Genomic DNA, 23,653 nt, shown 5'->3' on the forward strand with positions numbered 1-23,653 from the left:
AATATCCTAGTGTTGTTGTATAAAACCTTTATTCAACCTCATATATCATACGGAATTGAAGTGTGGGGGAGCACTTACAAGTCTCACTTAAATTGCATACTGTATACACAGAAGATGGCCATACGGACAATCACATTTAGCCATTTTATGAGTCGTTCAGCACCATTGTTTTACGAATTGAAAATCTTAGATATTAACAAGTTCTATGAGTTGTCTCTATGTACATTTATGTATGACCTAGTACATAATAATTTACCTCACTGTTTGACGGATTATTGTGATAAAATTGAGCATAGATACAATACAAGAAAAAGAGAAAAGGGCCATCTACGTATACCACTGTATAAAACAACACAAGGCAAATTTTCAGTAACTTGTGTAGGAACCCGATTATGGAATGAACTTCCCGATGAAATAAAAAACAAAGGGTCTAGAAACACTTTTCGTAAACATCTCAACGATTACTTGATGAATAAGTGATTGAATTATGCAAGTACACATGTATATATTGTAAATAATCTCCATATTACATTTTTGTTGTTTTTTTTTGTCAAAAAAATGCAATTTTTTGTATAAATAATCTGTAGATACATGTATCTATGACTTTTTAACCTGGTATATCCTCTTCATAATTATATTTGGAGTGTAGAAATTGTGCTACGGTATTACTCAACATGTATACTTCTACTGTCAAGTTTTATTTTTTGATAATGATATATTTATTTTTGCCAAGTGTGTGCTAAGAACAGGGGCCAGACTCGACTAGCACATGTGCTATTATTTGGCTCCTTTTCATCACCTTCTATATTCTATGAGAAAAGACATATGTCTAGCATATCAATACTTTGTTAGGTTTTTCTTTAATATGATCTATAATATTCATTTATGAACATGTACCATTCACGATGTATTCAAATGTTTAATCACTGATGTTATTGATGATGAATAAATAAAATCAAATCAATCAAATCAATCAAATCAAACTACTTCTATTTAAGATTAATCACTAATCACTAACACTACTTCGTACTTGATCGTAGCATCTTAAAAGGAAAATTGGTTGACAATTTCCTGAAATATCAAGTTTTGATTTGTTTTGAACTGGGTAACAGTTAAAAATTGTCTTGTCTTTGCTTAGCCATGTTAAATGAATTAGTAAATGTTTTAAAGTCCTTAAATTTTCATTCAACCACAAAAAAGAATTGTTTTATTTAAAAAAGAGTTTAATTTGGTCTTAATGAATATTCATAAATTATGTAAATATTTCTATTACGCACTGCATCGGTCCTTACTTTAAAAAGATAAGAATAATTAACATAAATTGTTTGAGTAATACGTATAATTTCTGATTTTTAGTTAAAATTACTAAATTAATACAAGCTGAAATTACTTAAAGTTCTTATGTATTTGATTTTACTTAAATATTCCACGTGTGTTCTACTAAATTGAAAGTTTGAGTTAGCAAGACTTAAATTTAGTGCGTAAGTGGCAAAACTAATGTTTTCAAGTAAATTCTACATGGAAAAAATACGTAAAAATTACCAATGAACAAATTCTTTTTTTACAGTGTGTTTACATTGCTTTTATACCCTTAAAAACTGAAGATAATCACTTTATCCACTTTAAATCAACAATTTGTAGTCAAATCATTTCTATTACTCCATCTTAACTGTAAAACATTTAAAACTCATAATTAAATAAAAATATATGTCCCTCAAGCAGAACAGCATAGCTATATCAAACCAAAACAAATAAGGGAGCGTCAGTTAGAGACGTAGATGAATTATTCATGTAAAATATATTAAAAACTGTATAAACAAATATTCAAAGCGTGTCTCAGAAATCATTACCAGTAAGAGATTAAAACAAATTATTAAAACGAAAGTTTATAAAACTTCCTTCACAAGAATATCGATATAATAGTAAAATTAAATCTTTTAATGTCAGGCTCACCAGATATTGTGCACCCGTCTACATTTTCATCCTCGCCAAATGGGCAATCCGTTGTGTTGTCACATACCTGGTGTGATGGAATAACTATGTTCTTGGAACATTCAAAAAACTTGTCTGAAATGAGAAGAATCAAATTAGCAAGACGTCTGCGTGAAATCCACACCTTCACAACAAGCAAAGTGTTTTAATAAAGTCATCGGAAACCTCCAAAAGTGCTCTGGTAAAGTGAGAAAGAACTCTGATGAAAAAATTAAAATAATTACATTAATATCACTGTGAGTAAATCGCACTTATACGACACCAGATCCTGAAAGAGCTCCTGCGAACAGAAAAACATGTTTACACTGATCATGATACCGTCCTGATGATGCAAATATGTAATTGATTTCCATAATATGTTTCTAACAGAACCTGAATATATACAAATTTCTTTAACCGACAAATTTGCTAACTGTCGTTATAATTCCACATAGAGGCAATCACCAGTTCTAATCTTTTAAGAGGAGTTTTAAGTTGGTATTACGTCTGGTTTACACAAGTTTATATTTTCATCCTGCTAAAGGGACACACCCTGTCCTTTTAATGCCATGCAGATGACACTTTGGTCTAGACGTAATCATTATACTCCCGGTCGATAATACTTTTCATATATCTCGGGTTATACATCAAGGGTTGGTGTTCCTTTCTGATACATTTGGCTTTTCTTTTCTTACCTCCGAAGTGAGTCGAGGCAAGCTGCATTAAAAAATGCACATCCGTTAAGTTTGGCCCAACTGTTAATCTTAATAAAATCCTGGATACATTTAGGTATAAGAGGTCTTGAGAATTAGGAGTGGATGAGTTGCCACAAATCTCCACAAAGGATGAGGACATCCGTGTTGTATTCAGTGAGCTGGATGCCGTGCTGTTTTTTAAACTCGAGACATTTCTATCGACTCCGGTAAGCATAAATCGGTATAACGGCTCAGCCTCAGGGAAACCGACGATGAGATCCAAGAAGTCCGCTTCATCTCGGAGCAAGGAATGGTCAACATTGAGACTGATACCACCACCGTCTTCATGTTTGGCGATGATTAGCCATGTATACTCCTCCATTCCACTGTTACTAGAGTTGGTTCCATTGGTGCCGAATGTCAGTGTATGACACTCGTTGGTGTTATTGAGCCATATCACATCATCAGCATCATCTGTTGGTCAAAATACCACATATAATATTTATGTATGTGTATCTGGACAACTCCCCTTTGAAATACGCCAGGACATCTCTACAGTGATGATCTATGTCTTCTTCTAGATGAATGTATCATAGAACACCATAATCTTTTCTGGTCTATTATTGCCATAAGCCTTGAAAATGCGACAGAGACAGATATTGCAAAATAGCCTTCTTCTTCTTCTTTTCAGTATTACACTTACTTTCCAGCACATAATACACTTAACTTTTCAGAGATAAATGTAACGTTATAACATAAACTCAATAATACGTAATGTTATACCATGTTTTATTATTATATTTAAAGCAAGGTCTTGAGAATACAGAAACCATTTTACGGTTCCCACACCCTTCCCCGCTCTCTCTCTATCCTCTCTCTCTCTCACACACACGCACACGCGCACACTCTCTAGTTTGTTTAAGATCATGAAAGCAAACCTGCAGTTAATGACTCTCTCTCTCTCACACACAAACACGCACACACTCTCTAGTTTGTTTAAGATCATGAAAGCAAACCTGCAGTTAATGACTCTCTCTCTCACATATACGCACACGCGCACACTTTCTAGTTTGTTTAAGATCATGAAAGCAAACCTGCAGTTAATGACTCTCTCTCACACATACGCACACGCGCACACTTTCTAGTTTGTTTAAGATCATGAAAGCACACCTGCAGTTAATGACTCTCTCTCTCACACACAAACACGCACACACTCTCTAGTTTGTTTAAGATCATGAAAGCAAACCTGCAGTTAATGACTCTCTCTCACACATACGCACACGCGCACACTTTCTAGTTTGTTTAACATCATGAAAGCAAACCTGCAGTTAATGACTCTCTCTCACACATACGCACACGCGCACACTTTCTAGTTTGTTTAAGATCATGAAAGCAAACCTGCAGTTAATAACTCTCTCTCACACATACGCACACGCGCACACTCTCTAGTTTGTTTAAGATCATGAAAGCAAACCTGCAGTTAATGACTCTCTCTCTCACACACAAACACGCACACACTCTCTAGTTTGTTTAAGATCATAAAGCAAACCTGCAGTTAAAGACGAAGGGCAACCGATCTCGTCACTGCCATCCACACAATTAAGGTTTCCATCACAGACTTGAGAACGCATAATACAGAAAGAGAAATCTCGACATTGATGGTAGTTTCCGTTACAATCTATATAAAGGAGGATAAATTGATAATTGTTCATATCGACAAATTCCATTTTAAAATCTTATTTCAGATTTTACTCAGAAAATTGAAAATTAAAAGAGTGAGGAAAAATAAAATCAAAAATATATACAAAATGGAATAAGGTTAACTAGGTCTATCTCCTTAAAAAAGCCAACCAATAATCTTAAAGTGCCCACGTAGACAACATTTTATGTCATCTATAACATTGGTCTTCTTTTTATAAACCTCTGTAAGGTTAGTAGTTCATTCCTTTTGTTATATATATTCATGCACTTCGATTTTATTTCACAGTCATGTCCTACAGTTATATGCTCAAGCTACTATGGTTCTGTTATCGTATATATTATTTTACTTGCAAGAGATTTTGAAGTAAACACAATTGAACATATATTTAACATTGGATCTTGTCACGTACTAAAATAAATGATCTATAACTATTAAAGCGATATAATAATAATCAGGAGTGGTTCTACATGAATACATTTTTTTGGGGGGTGGGGGGCTTAGGGATTCTTGAGTTCATTTTTTTTGTACATGTGCCTCGTTTAAATTCAATAGTTGTCAAAAAGTTAGGGGGCTTGAAGGGGTTTTCTTTTGGAGGGCATGAGCCTCCCCTTCAACCCATCCCCTCTAGAACCGCTACGGGTCATATCTATTAAATGGATCAACTGAAATCAAAATCATAAGAAGAAAGAATAAACAGATGTCTACGATTAGAGTTATATTTATATACAAAACAGGCATAATGGGATATATGAACATTATAAACATGTAGCACATGACTCCTATCATACTACATTAAGGCAATGCTACCTTTATCGACTAATATAAATTTGAAATAATATAACTAAGGGTTTTGTATCTAAACAGAAGGTATATGAGTAAATGACTTACATCGGCAATTTGCTTCGATTTCATCCGTATTGTCACCACAGTCATCCTCACTATTGCAGAGATTCCAGAATGGAGTACACTTTCCATTATCACACTCGAACTCATAATTCTGACATGCTGAGTTTTGAAAGTGAGGAGACAATAACAAAAATCCCTTATGACATACGTCAGGAACGAAATATAATTCACTTAAAACTAAAAACACACACATATATCTTTGTATGAGTGTCAAACTATGAGTGAATGATTCATTATTCTCTATAAAACGAAATAGGAAACCGCTAATATAGTATAGAACAGGGAGGTACAGTGATGAACAGAAAGCAGCATTCAGCCAACCGTACCCAACTACCAGGATAATACTATCATGGTTGGGGAAGTTCTTAGGATAAAATTGTAGTTATATTAAAGGAAAGTATTGGGTCCGTTGTTACAAAAGTACGAAAATGCCCCTGACGATGGCCTCTATTTACAACGAAGAATAACATAGACAGGTGTCTATGATATTGGAAGAAATGGTACTTTTCGCTCAATATATAGACTTTATTAGTTGAGCACTTATGGAAAGAAACACTCTCTTTTATGTATGATATGAATAAAAGTGATCATGAGATATACATACTGCAGTCGGTTTCATCACTCCCATCTGCACAGTCAATGTATCCATTACATACATTGTTCTTAGGAATACACCGCTCTCCACAGTCGTACCGAACCGAGGCACATTCTGGATAAACCAGAGAAGAGAAAGTATATGAGGGGGGAAATGACCATTGTAAAACAACTCCAAAACTGTCTGTGACAGAATTGAATTTATTTGAATTGTGACTAATGGAGGTTGATCCAACAATACGGGCTGCACGTTATGAGTCAAGTTAATGTCCAATATGGATTATTGTATTTATATTTTGATGTTTCACCGTTTCTTCTACATCGACTTTATTTTCTCAAGATAAATCACAAACCTTGTCTCAATCCCCTGCGAACCTGCGACTGTCCTTTGCATTCATATTGACACTTCGTATAGCAAGCCGCATAATCAATTGCGCCAACCCAGGAATATATCCATGTTTCAAAAAGAATTTCACGTGATGGAAGGTTTAGCGACAGCTAATTTGCCACCCCTCGCTCTTTAAATAGCGACGGCCCCACTTGTGAAAACATAATCATTATAATGCTAAATATAAAACTCATTGCGGATATAGTATTGAAAATAATATTCATAATAATCATTATGTTTGCATTTTTAATCGACCATATTTCAAACACGATACAAGGCTATACTTCCCACTTCTATATATTGCTGTTTAATTAACATACACTCCAGTAAAATTATTCTACCAAGGTAAATGTGTAAATTTCTGTTTGATATATAGCTGCTTACCGCAATTCTGTTGTTCATCAGTAGAGTCTCCACAATCATCGAACCCGTCACAAACAAACTGAGAAGTCACTCTGTGTCCGTTTTTACATTCAAATGCTATGTGACATGAGAATAAACCAAAAGGTGTAAATAATTGTTAGGGCCTATTATCATTTCCCTCTCTATAAAGAGTCTTACAAGCAGACTGCAAACTGTAACTCGATTATCGACTTTTAGCGTAAAGTAGTCTAATCGACCAATAGCATCACAAAAAAAAAATTCCAGTCTGATACGATATCCCAAATGGCCAAAATTCAAGTTGTGTTTGATTTTTAGAGATCAATTAATTCACGTTCAAGTAGTACTTCTAAATAGGCCATGCACTTGCTCCATCCTTCCTTTAATTAAGTCGAACTTGGTGATTCTTTCTGAAAATGTCTTGCAACTTTCTTGGTCTCCGGTGCACATTCTATGTTTTATTTCGTCAAAACAATATCGGTTACATTAAAGGCACACTGTCTACTCCTACTTGTAGCTACTTGCTCCCTCTATATAGAAAACTTCCACAATCGGTGCCTGTTGGTCGCCCATGATCCTCTTTTTCTTATGTTAAATGAGAGCTGAGTTAATGAGATAGCCACCTGTCACAGTGACCTCGCTGGCTCGCTGGGTGGTCTAATCCCTTCTAGCTGAAGGAGTAAAGTCTGCCTTTACCAAACGTAAAATATTTAGCTACCCCTTATTTGTCGGGTATTTGTAATCCCAAACTGGCAATTCACAAGTCTTTATCCATTTTTTGTAAAGATGTTTCAAGCGTTATTCTTGTCAGTGTTTCTTTTCTTGAATTACATTGCTGCATTGGATGGTAAAAAAAATGTTAAAATAAATACAAGCCGTATATTATACGAGTATATAAACTTACTACAGTTGTAATCGCATACTCCCGACCCGTCGCAAAAGGATTTGCGGAAGTAGCACTCATTTTTTTGTTCGCACTTGATTAAACCGTCAGCCGAACACTCTGTGGAGAAAGATCAACAAGCTAGGCAAATCTATCAAACTCTTTAAATATGTTTAAATGGGTGATTTTGAAAATAGCAGTCTGGCCAGGTAACAAGTCACAGGACACAGTGTTTTCTATATTAGTCCGTTTCATTTCTTATGCAATCAATGGCTATAAGCTACAAAAATAGAAAGATAAACGATATTAAACCCGATGCCGGTGTTCCCACAATATCTCGAACAACGCTAACTCGAGTTATGAATGCTGGTAATAATCTCAACACTCTTGACATATCCCATTTCTTCTCTAGAAGCCATTTAAAGGCATAGACCGAGGCCTTATCCATGCTTGATACCTCACCACTGAATATTAACAACCGTTATGAGATATAGACATACAAAGAAGAGGACAAACTTTACCACAATCTTCTTCATCGAAGCCGTTGGTACAATCAGGAGTCCCGTCACAGAGGTAGTCCGAGATAAAACATTGAAGGAAGATATCTCCACAGCTCAGTTGTCCAGCTGGGCAAGTATCTTTCGATTTCAGAAGTATAACAATTATCATATTTATACTCTTTTTATTATATTATAAGTATATATAATGCATCTTGCTATTTGTTTTTTTGTATTCACCTTTGTGATCAATAAAGGATGTATCTGTTGTTGTTTGCTAAAATATAATTCAAATTATTCAATTTTTCGTTTCTTCTCTTTAAAAGTGTTTCCCATAATAAAAAGACTCTGGTACCACGGAGAATTAATTTCCAAAACTCTCATAGTCCCGTCTCCATAGGCGTATATTCGGCGTTTATGAGAGTTGGAAAAACAAGTCTCTTGGAGGAGGAGGATATAAAAGTGGTTATGGTAGTAGGCCAGCAGCAGTAGTAGCAGCAGCAACAATATGGAACAGTAGTATACTACTAATGCTACCTCTTCTTTAACTAGTAGTACTACTATTCGTGTATAAGTAGTGGTTGAAGTAGTAGTAGCAGCAGTGACAGTAAAATAGTAGAATTAATCAGGGTACATACTCACATGTATAGTTTTCCACGGCAGTAACTTCAAAAGAAAAACTGAGTGGATATGTCGTGGTTGAAGAAAACCGTTTAATGCCGATCCATAACTTGGTTCCCTGAGGTCGAATATCCGTACTCGACCCGTTTAAAGCATCTGTGTCTGAAACCTTGTTTCATTGAATATTCAATTGTTATAGGTTTAATGGAAAAATATTGTAAATATCAAATTGTGAAACTCTCAAATTGTAAATCGTAAAGAATTTGCGGGAAATGTTTAGGTAAAGTCCTGAACAAATGCGATGAAACAAAAAAGAGGGCCAACCTTGTGACAAACAGGGAACAAGTCAAATTGTTTTTTACAATATCAATTTCGTATTAAAAATACCACAAAAAAGGTCTCCATTCATGAAGCTTAGATGAATCACTTATAGAGTATGAATGCAGTCAATTCAACTTTTATGGACCTGTCACACCTTGACGATTTAGCCAGCATATGCCGACGTATACAAATTTTTAAAATTGGTAAGATTATATTATAGGTGGTTTCACTACCATGACGTAAATCCTTTGATTTCCGACACCCTTATTATATATTCCCAAAATAGGCTTCTAAACAGATAAAAGTATGTTACGCTTGAGTTCATAATATAGGTTATAATAATGATTATCTAAATTCATATACCAGTGTCGTCATCATAATCATCTTATTACGAACCTCATAAATGATCGACGACTCGTCCCTTGAATCAAGACCTGTTCCGATTGCGAAGGCATCTTCCTCCTCGAGAACGAGATGGTCAATGTGTATCTGGATGCGTGATTCATCCTTCGTTCGGATAGCCCACGTCTGGTAGAATGGGCGAGGTGTCGTGATAGCATTGGGGTATCCACGCGATTCGATTGTCAGTATTTGTCCAAATGATAACTCTGTGATGTTGGTCGTTTCTGTGCCAAAGATGAGTGGGAAATTGTTATTAAACATTCTAAAAAAACTATACTTTTAATCTTACCATCAATATCTCATTTCCCGAGCACAGATATACATAACAATTCACATGGCAGCTTGCTCAGTATGACAAATCAATAGCCCATGACCAATCTTTGAGAGAGGGTGGGAGAAACTTAATCATAGATTTTGAAATAGATAGCAAAAGGTGTATAAAATGGTCTGGTTAATTCCACAACATGATCTATTCACCTAAAGAGTTTCAACAAATAGGAAAATGGTACTATGTGAAAGAGAGAAAGAGAGAGAGCGCGAGAGTGAGAGAGGGGCGAAAGCGATGGAGAGTCAGCGAGTATGAATGTGTGCGTATATAGAGAGAGGGGGGACCTCGAGAGAAGAATAAAAAGAGTAGGAAAAATAAAATGGACAGAGGAGGAAGAAAGAAAGACAGATTGAGATTTTAAAAATGATGGTTGATAATAGCAACCTTAAATATTACCACATTGTATCTCGTCATCAAGTTCCGGGCAATCGACATTTCCATCGCAGATGTTCTGTCTCATTACAACCTTGTCAGCATCATTACAGCCAAGTATGTCTGTTTTATAAAATAATTTAGTTTGTAGAAATAGTTAAAAGTATAAGACAATTATATCGACAATGTTTAATACAATACCACACAATACAATATATCTTTTGAATAATGAAGGTGTTCTTTAAAGATGAAGTTGAGTTCTGGTCATGCGATTCCATTGTGAAAGAAACGGTGTGGAACCGACCAGAAAAGGTTGATCATCTAGCATATAAGAATTTGTGTGTATTGCAAGGTTCTGGAATCATCAAAATGATAAGAAATGTGGCCAAGTCTTGGTGAAGTTACAAGCACTTGCACAGAAAGATGTATATGGGACTACACGACAACGTGGCGTAAAAAGCCGGCCCCCGATTTTTACGATTTTACATGCATATTTAGAATATGAAGGCATTTAAAGAGCCATGCTTTTCAGGGAACATGTTTTAACTGATGTTCTTCCACACTTGCATAATAAGAATGAGTAATGCTCAAAAAGTATTTTTCATCTCTTCCCCGAACTCATACTTCTCTTTAACTGTAAACGAATGTATACGTATTTAAATGAATAAATAATGTTTACCTTCAAGTGGTACTGATACAATGTCCAACTCGAAACCTCTTTGGCCTCCTAGGGACTGGAATGTTACCAAAACCTGCCCTCCTTTGAACACCTTATCAGCAGCCTCATTCCATTCCTGATCAAGCTCGCCTTCGATGGTCCATACGTTACCGCTCTGGTTGTGGACCTCACCAACGGATAGTACAACGAGCGAGTCAAAGTAATCGAGGTGGATTGATTCCATTCGGACAACCAATGCGAAGGAGGGGTCTATCGATGCGACCCTCCAACTGGACGTGGTGTAGAAGGCTAGATCGCTCCGGTAGTTGAAAGAGCTCAGCTTCAGGCTTTGCATAGGAGCCAGCAAAATGGTAGCTGAGTAAATGGAACGACCAAACATTATACAGTAAACCTCTCTTTACATTTCTACTTTTTCATCAATGGAGCCATTATCGTCATTTATGAAGTATGGCATGCATGTATGGGACAAAGAATCCTGGTTAAAATGAAGTGTGAAGTTAACAAAATATATATAAAAAACGATCCCCTCCCCTTTCTCCTAGGTTCTCTCCTCTCCATTTTCTGTCCATCTTTTTTGTCTCTTTATTTCTCACCCACTCCCTCTCCCCATCTCGCTTTGTTTTCTCCCAATCAATATTTCGTTCTTTCTTTTCTTTCCTTTTTTTTTTTAAATAGAAGTGATATCGCTTTTTTGTTAGTGAAATATATTTATATATCATTTATTACAAACAAGAGATTAGTCTTACAGCAATTTGTATGTTCATCACTTCCACTTGCACAGTCAACAATGACGTCACAGACCTTGGTTTGGTTGACGATGCCACGGTGATCAGAGCAGATGTGAATTTCTACACGGAAGAAGAGAAATAAGATTTAAGGCCATATACAAAATTGACTGGACGATTGTTATGCAAATAAACAAAAATAGCACTCATTTCGTACCTACGCTGTCTTGATTTAACACTATTACAAAATTACGTATACAGTGACTTTTCAACATTCGTATGATGACAAATTATATACGCATTAATTTTGTTTGTCTTCTTCTCAATCGGTTGTTACTTAACTACATGGCACTCACACACGCGCACGCCCATACCACACAAACACTCGCCCATACAGTATTTCAACCTATAGCATTATATAATAAGGTACTTTTCCCTTTAATTATAGCTTTACAACTCTTATTGAGTAGTGACGAGGAAAATGGTCTGCTTTTTATAGCGGTCATATCGTATACCATTAAGACTTTCAATCATTATCTGTAATAAACACATATTTGCCTGTTAGGTCGATCGAAATGACTTCAATTTCTAGCCGAGTTTCATTCCCACCCGTTACTGCAAATCGAATCTTGTTTCCAGCAATGAAGATGTTATCTACTTCATCAGCAGGTCCTTGTAACGAATCGATGACAGTTTCATAATCGGAAACGATGATGATGTCATCCTCGCCCGGCAGAAGGATGGAATGGAAGATAACGCGGAACCCAAATGACTGGTTTGTCACGAACACAAATTCGTTGACGCTGTCGTCGATGATTGACGGGTATGTCAAGTTCAGAGAATCGCCCGCCATGACGAAAGACGACAGTGGTACTGTATAGTTGAATTGTATGCGTATATTTTGTAAAAAATGTAATTATGCAATCCTTCTTAAATGAACTTCACCCACCTTTAATTCTGATCCCAAAATCATTTTTCAAAATTACTATAATCACTTATTTTATAGACTCATTTTATACGAGTTGATTTACCATTACTACATTTTTAAGCTCGACATATGGACATTTATATTGGCATTATATATTTTCAAACTCTTGTCAATTGTAGTGGCACATCCATAATTGTAATCATCTTATATTAACAAAATGGTTTATCCTACTTTGATAATTCAATGTCATCGTTACAGGATTGGTCCAAGCTACTCAAAGTTACAAATGAAAGAACATGGAAGAATGCAAGTATACGTCCACCATTGTTAGCGGTGAGTCAACATAACATGCGTGATTCTAAAATGTATCTTTCTCGACAAATTAAAACCACTTTAGAGAACGTTTATGATTTAATGCGTGTGTAATCACTAGAATATTCCAATAGCTAAAGTAACTTAATACTGGTTTACCATACCTGTCGGATTTGATGCCATCGATGAAGCATTCGACGCTATCGTAGCATTCGACGCCATCGTAGCATTCGATGCCATCGTAGCATTCGACGCCATCGTTGTAGCATTCGATGCCATCGTAGCATTCGACGCCATCGTTGTAGCATTCGATGCCATCGTAGCGTTCGACGCCATCGTAGCATTCGACGCCATAGTAGCATTCGACGCCATCGTAGCATTGGATGCCATCGTTGTAGCATTCGACGCCATCGTAGCATTCGACGCCATCGTAGCATTCGATGCCATCGTTGTAGCATTCAACGCCATCGTTGTAGCATTTGACGCTATCGTAGCATTAGACGTCATCGTTGTAGCATTGGACGCCATCGTAGCAAAGGACGCCATCGTAGCATTGGACGCCATCGAAGCATTGGACGCCATCGTCGTAGCATTGGACGCCATCGTCGTAGCATTCGACGCCATCGTCGTAGCATTGGATGCCATCGTTGTAGCATTCGAAGCCATAGTTGTAGCATTCGAGTTTGCAGAAGCTGTCATAGCTGCAAAATGATGCAAATAAAATGATCATAGAAGTTTCAGGTTCAGGTATTTCCATATTTAGTAGTAAGGTAATGTAATTGCTGAATGTTTAGTTACTTATCAACCTTCCTTGAAATTATGGAGCCGTTTCCGGACAAGTTTTTAAATTATACAATAATTATATATTGCTTGTTATATTATTTCTAATTTTTCTTCACTATTTTCGTTATTTTAAACTTACATGTTGTTAGTGGTGAAGTTGTACTTGACGCCGCATTCGTGGTAGCTGGCAGTGATGCTGACGAAAACAAACAAAAACGCAATGATTTTTTTTTTGTAATCACATATAATTATATCTCATTGAGGTCTTACTTCTACGAATAACTACTACCGCCTAAACGATCAAATGACAAAGTTGGTGTCCTTTAACTTGCAAGTTCACTACTCGTATTATTAGGGAGTAGAGCCGTGAAGGTCTGGATCAGATTTTCATTGAATCGAAACCCTCACTTTAAAATGGAAACAATATTTAGACTCTTGAACATACATTGAAGTTGAAAAAGAATGAGATGAAATGATGCTCTCAGAGTGTCATCGTCATAATGTCCGAATAATCTATGTGTTTAAAAACTGATACCGTGTGCAAATGAAGAATCGTTTGGCTTACCTGTCAAGTTTACAGGACTGACGAAGATCATGAATCCAGTATCTCTAACGGTGAGATCTGTCTGGAACCTGATCCAGTAGTTCTTCTGCCCATCCCAAACATAAGAAGTTTTTCCCGAGGAACCCCGTGTTCCTGTGAGAACCTCCAATACCCTGCCTCCATCAGAAGGGTCAAGCCCGCTGCCGATCACCAGTTCATCAAACGTCGATTCAATGGACATGAAGTCGATGTCGATATGCAAGCCGAATTCATCAGGAACGGTCACAGTCCATGTTGAGGTTAGATCATTTGGATATGTGGACGGGAAGCCGGGTGATGACAAGAGGACAACGTCATCAGATCGGAGTACGATATTCGTGTTCACGTCAGCTAAAAGATGACATATTTTGATTAACACCTCTTTAATAACATTATATTTCAAGAATATATATATATATATATATATATATATATATAATATACAAATAATGAATGGTTATGAGTTCAATAGTGCGAATATTTCCATGAGTTGAAAGATTAACATTCTATTCAACGAGGCGTCAGCCGAGTTGAATAGAATTAACGTTAATCTTTCAACGAATGAAAATATTCGCACCATTGAACGAATAAAAAACATTCATTATTTGTTTTATACAACATCGAAGAAGATCTAATAGAACGTTAATCAACAAATTATGCTTTACTCCTTATATTACAGATAAATTAAAGTTGGAGTCAAGCCTTCTCGATTACATTCAGATTGCCTTCGCGTCAGATACACGCAGGGATACGCGCGCGCACGGCTGAGAGGTACGCAGTCTGCATATAACCAAAAATGCACGGCGCATATAACCAAAAATGCACGACCGTGCAATATAACATCTATTGAATATCATGTGATCAACAATCCTCCAATCAAATGACAAGGATCCACGTAGGTGTTGTATAAAATTTGTTATCACACGGCGTATTTGCGTCGGGTTAAGTCCGCTTCTCGATAAGGTGTCAAGAGCTGAAGAGCAGGCTAAAATGCAGGGAAATAGCTTTGAATTTGAAAGCATTATAGGACCTTTAGGCTTTACATTTTTGTTTAATTATATTTACTTGATATCGGAATAAGTTGATTTTGTGGAGGGCGGTCACAATTGTACAAAAAGGATAGATTCACGCGTAGGGACGACTGTAAATTTGATTTCAAATGAGTCATCCGGTATTGAAGTTAAAAGAAAACCAATCAAAATACACCTACCTGTCAACACACACTTGGTAAGTTCAAAATCATCTACTGCTATGTCGGACCTGAAACCAGTCCCGTCGATTCCCTCCATGATGATCCATCCGTTGCCGACGTCGCTCAGATCGACCTGTCCAAAGAGCCAGACGTCACCCATGTCACCAAACCTGGTCCAGAGTGTCTCTTGCTCTCGTGTATCCTCGTGCAAGAAGTGGACACGGAGGCGCCATATTGTTGAACCATACAGGTGGTAGAAGAAGGTGAAACAGGCGCCCTCTGATGTTGATGTCTTGGTGATCTTGGGGCTGATGAGACGTGCAGTGCTCTGTAAATCACGGCCTGATGTCTCGATGTAAATGTAAGTGCCATCTGAAAATATAAAGTAGGACATGATGGTCTTGGAGTGGCGTTGGATTAATATGATTGTTGCTCTATGAACAGAAGATCATGGGACTCCAAACCTGTTATTAATTCATGCATTTCTTTTCCCTTAGAAAAGGCTCTGGTTCACAACATTATACGTCATCACAAAAATAATTGTTTTGAACCTTACACAACTCTATCACAATATTTGTTATCCACTCATGTTTGCGTCATCATTCTTTCCTATGTATCATTCTCTTACATTTTCTTCATTTCTTTCTAACTCCATAAATTGTTCCTTTTCTTTCCCTTCCTTTCTTCTCCTATCGAGAGGTCAAGAATTTGTATTGAATCATTATCCGGGTCAAACCGACTCGGTACTTGATTAAAGTCACCAGATAATACTAATAGATATTCCCGTTTGCTTTTAAGGCATGATGCAATCGGAACTTCAACGTAGTAAGTTTACATGCCGATGCATAATTGCTCAGATGAATTCAGTGGTTGGCATTAACTTTAGCTTGTCGCAAAGTTTGTGACGACAATAATAATTGTTCCTGCTTGATTTAATCTTTCACGACAATTTGACTATCGGGTCGTTCACACTTGACCCCTTTTCATACCCGTGTTTCTCCTTGTATGATCTGTAGATGGGCCAGTCCTGGATGATGGTGTTCTTCCCGATCTGAATGTCCAGTCAAACTCATCACGGGGAAATCGCACTTGCTCCCAGCCGCACAATCCGTCCTCAAAATCACAATCTATTTGGGGGGTTGGGTCTACGAATCGAACAGCTGTCCCTGTCACTATGTGAAAAAGTGGATTAAAGAATGACATTGACAGACAATTATTGTAAACAAAATTTGATTCAAGAATGAAATAAAAATAGTTTGTCGTATTGGTGAAAATATTTAACTGACTGCTATCCGTTGGTGTTATCGGAACAAAGTGATTAAGAATATTTGGGACAAAATGGACTTTCAGGATAGTACAATACCATATCTAATCCGCCTTCTTAATAATCAGCTGCCTTGAATATCATCTGTTATATCTTTTATACATGTATATATATATATATATATATATATATATATCGGTATTCTTTCTTTTAATTGAAATTGCCATTTATGGGGTCAGTTATGTCAGGCATATGTTATCATTAAATATGGACCATGATCTTGCTTGTTGAATAGTTACCCCCTTTACTTATATTGTTTTATAATGATGTAAAAGTCTCCATGTTTTTTTACTGATAGGATTTTTGTTTTCTAAAAAGTTTGGGAAGCTGTACTTCATCTAGGCAATCAATGCAAGCTGGATTGTTCTCCCGTGTGTGTGTGTATTGGGTTTTTACAGACGTGTATCAATCAGATATGATTATTTACGTCTGGGACCGACCTTTAAACGTCACTATCCGAAAGACGTGACTCAGTTTCGAACCTGCGTCCTCGGCTGAATCAGTTTGTAACTTCCACTTTTTAGCTGGTATACAGGCGCACGCCACAACGCCTAGTTGTTCTCCCATTGTATAGGATATGTTATATACAATTATGTTCGCTGTTATTTTTAGTGTATGTTTTGATGTACAGTAATCAATTTTAAGTTTTTATTTGCTAAAGTGTAAATTATAGTTATATTTCATGCAATACGTGTAGATGCATTAACAAAAAAAGTACCTTTATAATTATTATATACACAAGTCATGTGCAATTCAGCCACTGGCTGCAAGACATGTTTGAATAAAATCTTTATTAAATTGAATTGAATCGAATATCTAATATCAATGGAAAAAGCAAGAAAAAACTTGATTTTCTCGCACAGTTTTGCAAGCAATAAATTAAATAACGGTTTTTTTTTTGGAACTATTTATTGATAAAAGATTTCCCCATAACTTTACAGAACTTTTACCTCAACTTGTTTCTGACAATTTGAATTCCCTTACCATTACATGGAAGTGAAATACTTTCACGGCAGACACAAGAGTAGCCAGATGAGAAATCATAACAAGTGTTAAGTTCATCACCGCAGGGTTGGTCCTCACAAGAAGAGGATTCATCTGAAAGGGTACATGATATGAATTTGTTTAAATTCAAAATGTATACACATTTACATTTCTATCAAAGATCACGACCCATTTTAAAACAAAAACTCACTAGACCCGGTTGTCAACCAAGTTTGAACAAACTATAGTTTGATATTAAGAGCTTGTATTACCTTGATGAAAATTTGCCCAGAGCGATATCAATTGGGACATCAATAGCAAGTTGTACAACAATTAGATCATCGTCGAATTTATAATACAAAAGTATTTGTTACTCACTTTCTCTTATCTTTGCTTCAAAGGCGATGTTGAAACCTGTGTTTGAAACCACACCATCACTCTTATACCTCACCCATACACCACTGTGGCCGAAAACACGGAAGAAGTTTGCGATGAACGCTTCCGAGCTCGCCATCATAGACGTCGGGTCGAACGGATCGTCACCGAATCCGAGGAGCAAGAGGGAATATGCCTTTTCAATTTCGATACCCTGCACCAAGACGTCGATGGTTACTCCATCGGAGGAAGAGATTATCCATATCCTGTCTGCGGTAGATTGGTCATTGATCTGGAGGAGAGTAGAGTTTCCAAGAGACACCTCCACGTTCACGGGGATGGGATCTGCGGACGAAGATGGTTGGAAAAGTCGGGCGCTGGTATAAAATTGCAATATTATACTGTCATGTCCCCCTCTCCCACCCCTTCTATTAATCTACATACCGGTATCTATCTACATTATATCTCCATTTCTCCCATTTCCCCTCCTAATTGTCTTTCTTTCTCTATCTTTATATCTCATTCGTCCTTTTCCACATCTCTCTGTTCCTCTCGTCACCAACCTCGTTCTATGCATCGTCACCACCCCTCTTCTAAGCCAGTAAACCCATCGATAGAATTCTGTGTGCTCACTGTTTGATATAGTCTAGAAATAGAATGTACATGATATTTTACCTAAGCCTACTCTTATATTAATTAATGTTAACACATTTGTTATCTTTTTTTATTACCATCACTTCAAATCTCTTACAAACACAATTTGCGTTCATAGCAATATTCATATTTGAACTCTTTGCCACTCTAAAGCCCAAAGATTTCCATGTTTTAATGTTCTTTACCTTCATAGCCTCCATTCTGGATGAATTCTTGAAAATTAGAAACCCGGGTGTAGACTCCTGGGTAATTCTTTCTTCCACATCCATACCCGAAGCTGGTTATTCCAACAAGATGGAAGCGGCCATCTTGATCCATGCATTGAAGTGGCCCACCAGTGTCTCCCTAGAAGATACAAACAGTGTTATGATAGTATCCTTAATTATCCCTTACATCTTGTGGTTATTGATGTCTTGAAAAGTCTTTATGCCTACCAAATTGTATGCCTATTGATTTCGTTTGTTAAGTATTTAGAATACGCGGTCCATAATATAAACCATGTCTTTTTTTTTTTTTAGAAACATAACAGTAATTATACAATGTGGCATGACGGGGGTGGGGGGGAGGGGGGCAACAATGTTGAGTTGATGCCCTGATCTTTCATGCATCATGTAATAGTGGCAGTTGTTTTGTATTGTGTGTGGGCTTTTTTGGGGGGTGGGGGTTTGGTTTCTTATCTGTGACAATATCTTTTGTAATTTTGGTCAAACTTCAGGCATATTCGTCAATGTCGCCTTAAATAAAGCTTGAACAAGCTTGGGAACAGTCATTTTGGTGTAAACTTTATGTTTTAGTTATTAAAAATATTCAATTTTGTAATATAATAATTATCTAATCTCAGAGAAGGGGAAATTTTCATTGTTACCTGACATGTATCAGTGCGTCCGTCAGTCTTTCCAGCACATATCATGTTAGGAGTGATTTCTCTATCGCTGTACGATGATCGACAGTCTGCTAGATCAAACAGTTCTACTTGGGCTTCCTGCATATTGTTTGATACGTGGCCATCTTACGATACAGAAATAAAAATGAAGTGATTATATCGTTAGTGGGACAAACGAAATGTTTTTTTAATTGAGTGTTATGTATTCAAAACATAATATAATTTCTCACAGTGGGATATCTCTGAGCGATAGGAAACTTGTAATATAACTCCTCAGAGAAAATAGGCGAAGATAGAAACCTGTCGAATATCAAATATTGACCTGGCCTCTTCGGTTACACAGTTTAATCACTTACAACAAAATTTATTGTAAGATGAAAATAAATTACCAGCGAATATAGGCGCATGAGCAGGATTAATAATTAATACTTTTATTACGTACATCAATAAAGAATGATTTAAAATGTTACACTCTTTAACTTAGATTAGTAGTCTACCTCGAGTCATCAATAAAGTATATTTTCACTATGTTGCTTAGCGGAACAAAGATAATTCGTTCACAAATTGGATTGAACACAACTGACCTTCTCTTGTCTGGCCCCAGCCAGTCACATAACACGATTCATAATCTTCAACATTCACGCGGGTATCCAAACAAATTGGTCTGACGTAATCATTGACGTATTGAATGGGAGGATCAAATATAACGACTGCGATGTCATTGACGAGGGTCTGACTATTGAATAAATGATGACGAATCGCCCTGACATTCAGCTCCAAGTGATAAGGTGATTGCACTGAAAGTTTCAGGTCACCCAGAACTGCAGTCTCGAATCTGCCCCTGTGGAAGAAAGTTTAGTTGCAAGTTTACGGAAACAGTTGATCAGATGCTCAAAGTAATTTGTGTCTTCTTCTCAATAATTGATTAATGCTTAATTGCACTTCTAGTTTATTCAAACACGTTAGCATTTCCATTAAACAAAACTGCTTTCAAATCGAGTCCTGTATAATGCCTTCAGCATATAGATACCAATGAGATCATGGTAAAGCAACTTTATCATAATTGATTGCATCTTTTTAAGAGTATCTTATTAATGAAGTAATAATGTTTCTTACAAACAATGTGCAGCTGCGATGGCAGTGATATTGTTGATAATGACAGCAGCACATCGGTGGATGTTGAGACGATCACGTAAAGATACCATCCAAGGCCAATCGCCTAGCTGAGAATTAGAGCCACCGATAATGCGAGGCTTGCCAGAGGTAGAACGACTTGCTGGACGATCTCCACACTGAAGTTCTAAATAATTCAGCAAATCAGATTGAATTATAGAAAACAAATTGACTGCATTCACTCACTATGCCTGTCTGCCCGTGTGTATGTAAGGGGATGTGCTTTAGAGACATTAATCATCGATTGTCTAGAAGAGACATCACCATCTGAAAGACCCTCTACTGGGATTTGAATTCGGGTTGATTGGTATGAAGACAAGAGAGATGACCACTAGAATTACTCATCTTTTTCAAAATCTCATTCGGCAAAATGCTCGGAGTGATTGCAATCACATTTCCCCCCTTGGTATACGGATGGATCCTATACACCGTGTATTAGAAGTGCAATGGTCATGATAACGTTTCAACATGATTCGCCATATGTCCTAGGGGACGATTGATCTATAAGGGTGATAATCCAGGGGGGTGTTTCACAAAGATCCTAAGTCGAACTTAAGGACTTAAACATTATGGAGAGCAAAATAGAATATATTCAAAAGCAAAAATTAAAGTATTGTAGACTTTTCATAAGTTCCACATCAAGAACATGAAATCTCCTTGATAATAGAAAATATAATTGATTTGAATCAACATTTCATGCCTTTTAAAATTACTTTTACAAAATATTTTCAAAGGTGCTAACGGCTTTCCATAATTGTTAAGTCCAACTTAGGATCTTTGTGAAACACCCCCAGGGGTAACTGTTCTATAGGTAATTTTCCCGGGGTAAAAGTCCTATTGGTAATTGCTTGGGGATGATTGTCCAGGGGGTAATTGTCCTAGAACCGATAACACTTACCTGTTGATGATTTTGTAGTTGGAGACGGCCCTGTGACCAAGGTTGGCTTGTTTGTTTGTTTGCTCGATTCGTCTTGTCCTTGTTATCATAATAAAAAAGGAAGAAAATCTCAGGGTCCCCTAAGGGAGCTTAGGAGAGGGAAGCAAAACTTGGTAAAATTTCAAAAAGAAATGCTCCAAAGTGACGCCCCAACTCTATAAGGCCTATCGTCGATAATTGTTGTCAGTGTTCGTGTTAATGATTTATTGCGACTTCTTCAACTGATGGAATTAATTGGCCATGCATACGAAATACAGGCACAGTTTCACTGTTCGGGGTGCTCTTTTTTACTTGGCTCCATAACCCTCATTTTTACATAATATCACAAAATCGTTTAGCTTGACCGAGTTTGTGATACTTGTATCTATTTACAATATTATTGATCAATCTTTCTTTTAAGATGATTACTTAATTTTTAGTCACATTTACTAATTCATGCTCCCAACAAAGTTATCAATTGCATTCGCAGACACAATACGAACATCATTGTCAATTATCGCAGTAAAAAAAAAAAATCAACAACTTATAAAAGCAAAACAAACTTTCGATGGCCATGCTGTCAACTCTACGTTATCTCATATCTCACCATCGGTGGCTAATCGATCTATTCCCATTGTGATTCCGACAATGGCTCCGATGACGATGCAGAGAATGATGACGAAGATGAGGTACGCCTTACAAGCATTCTTTGACTGCCGAACCCCATTGGCAGTGGTCGTCGTGTGGCTCTGTGGAGCCCGCCCAACCTCTCGAAGTTCCACATGACCCTCAGCCTCCTCCTGCTTGTAGGCAAGGTTATCTTGTCCGTGCTTATCTTTAAATTGATCCTGATGATTAGAATTAACCATATCAATTAATTATGATTATCTCGCGTAGCATGAAGATTGAGAACAAAACCAAAATTTACCTCGGTATATAGGCTACTCACAAACGTGATCCCGACGTGATCAATTAATCATGACATTGATTGCTAAACGGACGAACATATAGCTCCGACTACCACCACCAAAATGGCCCCGCTACTATTTTGAACAAAAAATATAGATTAGAACATTGTACTATAGCATGTATGTAACCCTCTATCATCAAAGTACATTTTCTCTTTCCATCACATTCCATCACCATCACCATTCCATTCACCTGCTCTCATGCTATGTTCACTCTCCCCACTTTAGTGTCTTTTGTTAATCCTTTAATGTTCATCCCATGGTTCAGTAGATTTGTTCTTTCTATTATGATTGGTCAAGCCCTTATTTTATAGGAAGCTCATTATGCACAGAAATCTATGTATATTTAGGGATACCTCCTTTATTTACAAGCTCTGTTATTTGAAAATGTATCATTTACAGTTGTCATACAAAATGTACATGTAAATAAACTTTTACTCTCGTTTCGATGTTGATTCATATTTATAATGAGATTAGACAATAAGATATAATAGATATTTTCTCTCCGTTCACCCAAAACATAACTGCATTGAGGGGTAACTTTTAGATACTATGTAGGCCTATTCAGTATTTAGTAAATTTTACAACCTTATGCTTTTAGTTTACTCTTACAGTATAGGTCGCTTATATGTAAAAGTACTATTACGTCTTTTATTTTAGGCATTGCATGTACCTCACTTACCTATTTTGTATAGCATGAGTTACAGTTTATTTAGAAAATTGCTATATTACGTTTTATATATCTGAATCTTTGGATGTATTATGGTACATTATATTATTTACCTTGTGCATTATATGTCATGTTATTACAAGGGGGAAAGAGTTTTTCTGCGGTATATCATTTTCCTTTTGTTTTTCTATATACTCTGCATTGTAAATTGATGTAAAACTTTATAAAACTTCATTGATGTACATGAACATTCTGTTTATAAATATATATATATCAATTCACAATGCAATGTAACAAATCAATATTTTGTTTGTAAACATCATATAAATCAATTTACAATGTAATGTAACAAATCAATATTCTTGTTGTAAACAGATATATCATATAAATCAATTTACAATGCAATGTATATAGCAAGCCAGAAAGAAAATTATATACAGCAG

The 23,653-nt window shown here is 36.5% G+C and overlaps 1 protein-coding gene across 1 annotated transcript in view; it reads right to left on the reverse strand.

Annotated features, from left to right (window-relative positions):
- The window catches only part of LOC589560, a 33,674-nt gene extending 10,993 nt beyond the window's left edge, over positions 1-22,681 (reverse strand). Inside the window, exons 1-27 of the mRNA XM_031000377.1 lie at positions 22,180-22,681; positions 21,555-21,632; positions 20,600-20,783; positions 20,068-20,324; positions 19,466-19,608; positions 18,786-18,945; positions 17,950-18,291; positions 17,572-17,685; positions 16,253-16,435; positions 15,282-15,635; positions 14,054-14,422; positions 13,628-13,684; positions 12,870-13,406; positions 12,024-12,338; positions 11,487-11,588; positions 10,741-11,094; positions 10,086-10,184; positions 9,356-9,585; positions 8,660-8,807; positions 8,042-8,158; positions 7,542-7,640; positions 6,641-6,736; positions 5,879-5,983; positions 5,257-5,373; positions 4,216-4,344; positions 2,667-3,140; positions 1,954-2,067 (exon numbers count right to left, since the gene is read on the reverse strand). Coding sequence (XP_030856237.1) covers positions 1,954-2,067; positions 2,667-3,140; positions 4,216-4,344; positions 5,257-5,373; positions 5,879-5,983; positions 6,641-6,736; positions 7,542-7,640; positions 8,042-8,158; positions 8,660-8,807; positions 9,356-9,585; positions 10,086-10,184; positions 10,741-11,094; positions 11,487-11,588; positions 12,024-12,338; positions 12,870-13,406; positions 13,628-13,684; positions 14,054-14,422; positions 15,282-15,635; positions 16,253-16,435; positions 17,572-17,685; positions 17,950-18,291; positions 18,786-18,945; positions 19,466-19,608; positions 20,068-20,324; positions 20,600-20,783; positions 21,555-21,632; positions 22,180-22,441 — 5,539 coding nt within the window. The 5' untranslated portion in view covers positions 22,442-22,681. The remainder of the gene's footprint in view (positions 1-1,953; positions 2,068-2,666; positions 3,141-4,215; positions 4,345-5,256; positions 5,374-5,878; positions 5,984-6,640; positions 6,737-7,541; positions 7,641-8,041; positions 8,159-8,659; positions 8,808-9,355; positions 9,586-10,085; positions 10,185-10,740; positions 11,095-11,486; positions 11,589-12,023; positions 12,339-12,869; positions 13,407-13,627; positions 13,685-14,053; positions 14,423-15,281; positions 15,636-16,252; positions 16,436-17,571; positions 17,686-17,949; positions 18,292-18,785; positions 18,946-19,465; positions 19,609-20,067; positions 20,325-20,599; positions 20,784-21,554; positions 21,633-22,179) is intronic.
- Positions 22,682-23,653: the final 972 nt, after the last annotated feature.

Source organism: Strongylocentrotus purpuratus, unplaced genomic scaffold (assembly GCF_000002235.5).
Source record: "Strongylocentrotus purpuratus isolate Spur 01 unplaced genomic scaffold, Spur_5.0 spur5_scaffold_6, whole genome shotgun sequence".
Classification (NCBI taxonomy): domain Eukaryota; kingdom Metazoa; phylum Echinodermata; class Echinoidea; order Camarodonta; family Strongylocentrotidae; genus Strongylocentrotus; species Strongylocentrotus purpuratus.